Raw genomic sequence first — 5967 nt, forward strand, 5'->3', positions numbered from 1 at the left:
ATGATTTGTATCAAGATAGATAATCACTTATTGTGAGAGACAAGACATAGTTATTCTTTTTGATGATACCATATAATGTTTATGAATTTTGGATACTTATAATTTTCTTGCATGCATATGCTTTAACTTAGTGTGTGCATAATGAGCTATGTTATGTAAATATGTAGTAATTTATTTTTTATTAAATAGTACTAGAGCTCTTGAATATATAATATAATATCTATTTTTTTTCTTTTGAAGATATGGATAAGTCATGGATTACGAAGTCACAATCATCGATTGCGTATCAACAGGGTATACAAGAATTTACTAATTTTGCATTTAAAGGTGCAAAAGAAAATGACGTAGTAATATGCCCTTGTAAACGTTGTGGTTTCAGAAAATCGGTGAGTAAGAGTGTCATGTTCGACCACTCAAGTTGGTCATCCTTTCCAAAGGGATACACCACGTGGATTTATCATGGAGAGTCCTTTGTAGTACCTGATACTATCTCCCCTAGTATTACTCCAAATATGGTTGAAGATACTATCAGTGTCGAAGATACTATTCAAAACATGATCAACGATGCTTTTGGAGTTGACAGGAATCATGCTAATGAAATACCATCAACATCAAATTTGGAGATTGGCCAAGAAGATTATGTGATGCCAAGTGAAACTCAGAAAATAAACGAGGCCAAGGAGTACTATGAATTGGCTAGAGAAGGAGAACAACCTTTATATGAAGGGTGTAGAAAATATTGTAGACTATCTTTTTTGGTTAAATTGTACCATATAAAATGTTTATGTGGATTGAGTGAGAAGGCAATGACAATGATTTTAGAGTTAATAAAAGATGCATTTGAATATGCAAACATTCCAAGTTTGTTATATGAAGCCATGCAATCGATGACAAAACTTGGTTTGAATTATGTAAAGATACCCGTATATCCAAACAGTTGTATGCTTTATTGGGGAGAAGATGAAGATAGGGAGACTTGCAAAAATTGTAACACTTCAAAATGGAAAACAAATGAAGAGGTCTCTGTTCACAAGAAAAACAAGAAAGTTTCTGCCAAGGTTCTTCGTTATTTTCCATTAAAACCTCGATTACAGAGATTATTTTTATCGTCAAAGACAGCAGAGGATATGATATGGCATGCAACAGATACTAACAATGATGGAATGTTGAGGCATCCTAGAGATTTAGAAGCTTGGAAGAAATTTGACTCGACACATACTTGGTTTTCATCAGATCCGCGAAATGTGCGTCTTGCATTAGCTAGTGATGGTTTTAATCCTTTTGGTGTGATGAGTGCAAACAATAGTATTTGGCCAGTTGTTCTCATTCCATATAACACTCCTCCATGGGTTTGCATGAAGCAGACATCATTTATAATGTCAATGATAATTCCCAGTAAAGAAGCACCAGGAAATAATATTGATGTCTACTTACAACCATTAGTCAAAAAGTTGAAGGAGTTATGGACAAATGGTGTGGATACATACGATTCTTTCAAGAAAGAGATATTCAAGTTGCATGCAAATTTGATGTGAACGATTAGTGACTTTCCAGGTTTGGGTTCCTTTCCGGGTGGAACACATACACAGGACTTGCTTGCCCATCATGTAACTTTCAAACTACATCTCTCCGTCTTAAATCTAGCCGTAAGTGGTGTTTTATGGGTCATCGTCGTTTCCTTGATCAGAGACACAGGTTTAGGTTGAATAAGATCCTCTTTAATGGTGAACAAGAAATACGGAGTCCACCGAGAACATTATCTAGACATCAAATTTTTGAACAGGTTAAAGATGTTGAAGTCATCTTTGGCAAAAAGCCAGTAAAAGAAAAATCGGTAAAAAGAACATGTGAGGGACAACCTATAGAAGGTGATGGTACACGGTGTGATCCTAAAAAAGGTCATCCTCAACAATGGAAAAAGAAAAGCATATTTTTTGAACTTCCGTACTGGAAAGATAATCTTCTGCGCCATAATCTTGATCCAATGCATATTGAGAAAAATGTGTGCGATAATGTCATATTTACTTTACTAAATGATAGGCAAAAGAGTAAAAACCATTTTAAAGCTCGAGAAGACCTTCAAAATATGGGCATAAGACCTGATCTTTGGCCCGATGAAAATGGTAGAATTTCTCCGGCGGCCTTTACTCTAACAGGTAAAGATAAAAGGAATTTTTTAACAACTCTAAGCAATATTAGGGTGCCTGGTGGTTATTCAAGCAACATTTCTAGATGCACCGACTTGGTAAATCTCAAGGTGAATGGAATGATGAAGAGTCATGATTGTCATATCTTAATGGAACAAATTCTACCATTAGCCATTCGCACGACATTACCTCATGAGATTTCAGCAGTATTGATTGAGTTGTGCTCATTCTTTAGACATTTATGTGGTAAGGTGTTGAAAATTGAAGACTTGGAAAAATTGCAAAACCAAATTGTCCTCACTTTATGCCACATGGAAATGTTATTTCCTCCCTCGTTCTTCACGGTTATGGTTCACTTGGTGGTTCACCTTGTTGAAGAAGTTAAACTTGGAGGTCCTGTTCATTATCGATGGATGTATCCTGTTGAAAGGTAAAATATTAGATTTTTTTCTAATGTTACTAACTTAGAAAGTATAAAGTTTTTTAACCGATACTATTGTGGTTCAATATTAGGTATTTAGGAAAACTTAAATCACATGTGCGTAATAAGGCAAAACCAGAAGGGTCTATTGCAGAAGGATACCGTTTTTAAAAACTCTTAAGATAAAAACAATGAACACAATATTTTTATCCTGGTTCGTTGTTAACGAAACTACTTCAGTGCACCCCTTTAGAGTAATTTACCTCAACTGAGGATTTAATCCACTAATCAATCTTGATTACAATGGTTGTCCACTTAAAACTCTCTAAGTCTTCTAAAGTATACTGATCACACCTTGATCACTCTAGGAAATCAACACTTAGAAACTTCTATGTCTTCTAGAGTCTACTGATCTCACTGATCACTCTAGGAACCTTTTACAAATCAATGTAAAATAAATGTTTACAAGAGTATTCAAATGCTTCTTAGAAATCTATAATCACACTTGTGATATTTCTCTTAAGTTCTAAGCTTATCACTCACTAAAATATTACAAAGAATGTAAGCTTGAAGATGAAGTTCGTATGTTTTAATTTCAGCAGCGTTTTGGTATTCTTGCAAGAGTTGTTCGTTATTGCTTCTGATCAGAACTTCATATTTATAGGCATTTTGAGAAGATGACCGTTGAACTGCACTTAATGCGTTGCGTGACTGGACAGCTTTGCATTTAATGTTTTCACTGTTTTGTTAACTACCTCGAGCCATGCTTTTCTCTGCTTTTACTGACTTTGCCTTTGGTAGCTTCTAACGTTCCTTTTGTTAGTTAGAGATTGGACTTCGTAGCTTGTCATCTAGTACTAACTTCTGATCTCAGATTTTGTGAATACAATGTTTGAATAATCAAAATCAGAGTTACAGCTTGGTGCAGAGCATCTTCTTGTCTTTTGACTTTGAAGTGCTATAGCGTGATACCATGAGAACTTCATTGCTTCTGCTTTTGATCTCAAGTTCTTCTGATGCTTCATAGACCATGTTCGGATTCTTCTTGACCAACTTCTGATGTCTTGCAAGAACATGTTCTGATGTTGCAATCCTGAACCTTCCGAGTCAGTGCTTTTTAGTGCTGAATTGTGCATACTCCTTATATATTTCCTGAAATGGAAAATGCATAGGATTAGAGTACCACATTGTCTTATACAAAATTCATATACATTTTTATCATCAAAACAAGAATATTGATCAGAACAAATCTTGCTCTATTTATTTTATCATAATCATTAATGCATTGCATACGTTTGTCTTGACTTATTTCTCCTCCTATTGCTATATTATACTTTGTTTTTACTTGGTTTTCTTTATGATATTTAGCTCTCGCTAAAGCTGTGAACCTTTTAAGGGAGGATGACTAAAATGATACCACAACCTCATACAATATGCTTTCGAACAGACTATGCTGACGATGTACAGGCATTGTTTTAGTTCCTAAACAGTGGAGATATAAGGATGTTAATCCCTCGTCAACCCCCTTGACCCTAAGGTGTAAGATTTTTCTTTCGCGTGTAAATTGAAACCCTTTAATCATAACCTGGGACAGGGTAGTTACTCAGTTAACTTAATTATACTAGCTAATGTTTACACAAATAATGATGGGTTCCCACAACCAATAAGTCATGCAGTCAATATCCACCAAAAAGAAAAAAGCTGCTGAGTCAAAACCTATGAAGGAGACTTATCGAAAATTGAGACATCCCGCTGACTGTAATCTCAAAATAAACAGTTCAGGCAAAAGTTAGGGATAATAAAGTTAAAAAAGAGGTCACTACAAATCCTCGACAAAAGAAAAATAATTACAAAAAAGGATGACTGCCTTTTCAAATAAACTTTCGGTGCTTCAACCATCATCAACTGTCAATGTTACGACTTCAAGACCGGCTAGAACTTAAATGCAAAGTTAACTGAGCATAAGATCGAAGAACATCACAAAGATTGGGATGGGTACAAAGAAACTTTGAGCCATTATCCTTTGTTTCTTAAACCGTGAACCAAGCCACGTTACAACCCTTGAAAGTTCTAACTGAAGCATGGTTAGTTCGAAAGCGTACTGTTACCAAAGGTATCCTGACTCCTTAAGGTTTACCATAAACATTGAGCTGATATCATGTTTTTACAAACACCGCTTTCTTACATCTTTTGTTTTACAAAAAACTGTTTTTAAACTTCAAGACAGACATATGCATTACATTTTTATGAGTGTCATTATAAAATGATTTCTACATAAGTTCAAATGTTTGGCATTAGGAAGAATTTGCATGGGGCATAACTAATGACTAAAAGTCCTCCCGACAGATGAATTTACAGAGACGTCTCGTATGCATGACTCGATTAGCTAAAAGCTTGTTTATACAAGGGGCATGACATATTATTATCCCATCTACAAGGGGAAAGTTGGTCACGATTCATAGAATCTCTCAGAGGCACTAAACAACCAGAGAAGTTAGTCCATCATTTAGGGCATGTCACATCAGTCACAAATCTCAACAAATGCTATTTAGCTACTAGCATCAGATGATGTCAGTATCTGTCTCTCCTTTGAAGTTCTAATTCCAAACTAAAGTATCAAGCATATCAGGCTACTGATTCCAGGGGCAGGTATATGCCCGCAAGCGAAAGACCATATGTGGTTAAAAGTGTTTTCCAACAGCAAGTACTCAATGACATGGGGCAATGGAAATTTGAAATCTCTGAGAATTTTGCCCACAAAGCAGCTTTCATAATATATCCCCACATAGCAATCCTCAAGAAATTATCTTCAAATAATCTCTCCCCAATACAGACTTGGTTCCCCAACGGAGATTACATATCTGATACTGCCGGTTATCCGACATAATCCTCTTCTCCAATAGGGTTTATTCAAACTCACTATCTTCATTAAAAGTTAACACTCACAGATGAGCCCGATCAGATTCTACATCAGAAGATTATTCTTCTCTCTTGTCCTTAGGATACATCAAAGATCAGATCACTCAAATTACTCTCATCCCCAAACGAAGATCAAAAATCCCCAGCTAGATATCCTCGAATGGAAGACACGAATTCTCAATCCTCTTATTATCATCTATAATAACACACAGAGATTTATTTTCTCAACCAGCAAGGGATATACAGAGTTATCAATATGCTTCGACTATATAGTCCATCCCTGCATCATTCATAAATACATGCATAACATATAGTACTTTCGTTTATTTCGAGAACCTCATCATACAATACCTGCATCATGATGTTGCATGAAACTAATTTTCCTTTTCAGGTCATTTCACAATCAAAAGAACATTATCAGCCAGATACGGTGCAAAGATGATCGTATCAATGATTCAATCTTAACGCTCATTCAAGACA

At 35.5% G+C, this 5967-nt stretch overlaps 1 protein-coding gene across 1 annotated transcript; it reads left to right on the forward strand.

Moving 5' to 3' along the window:
* The first annotated feature begins 242 nt into the window (after window positions 1–242).
* Window positions 243–1535, forward strand: LOC131618630 (uncharacterized). Its single transcript, XM_058889809.1, has one exon. It carries the CDS (start codon window positions 243–245, stop codon window positions 1533–1535), a length of 1293 nt encoding a protein of 430 aa, XP_058745792.1.
* Window positions 1536–5967: the final 4432 nt, after the last annotated feature.

Source organism: Vicia villosa, linkage group LG7 (genome assembly GCF_029867415.1).
Source record: "Vicia villosa cultivar HV-30 ecotype Madison, WI linkage group LG7, Vvil1.0, whole genome shotgun sequence".
Lineage (NCBI taxonomy): Eukaryota > Viridiplantae > Streptophyta > Magnoliopsida > Fabales > Fabaceae > Vicia > Vicia villosa.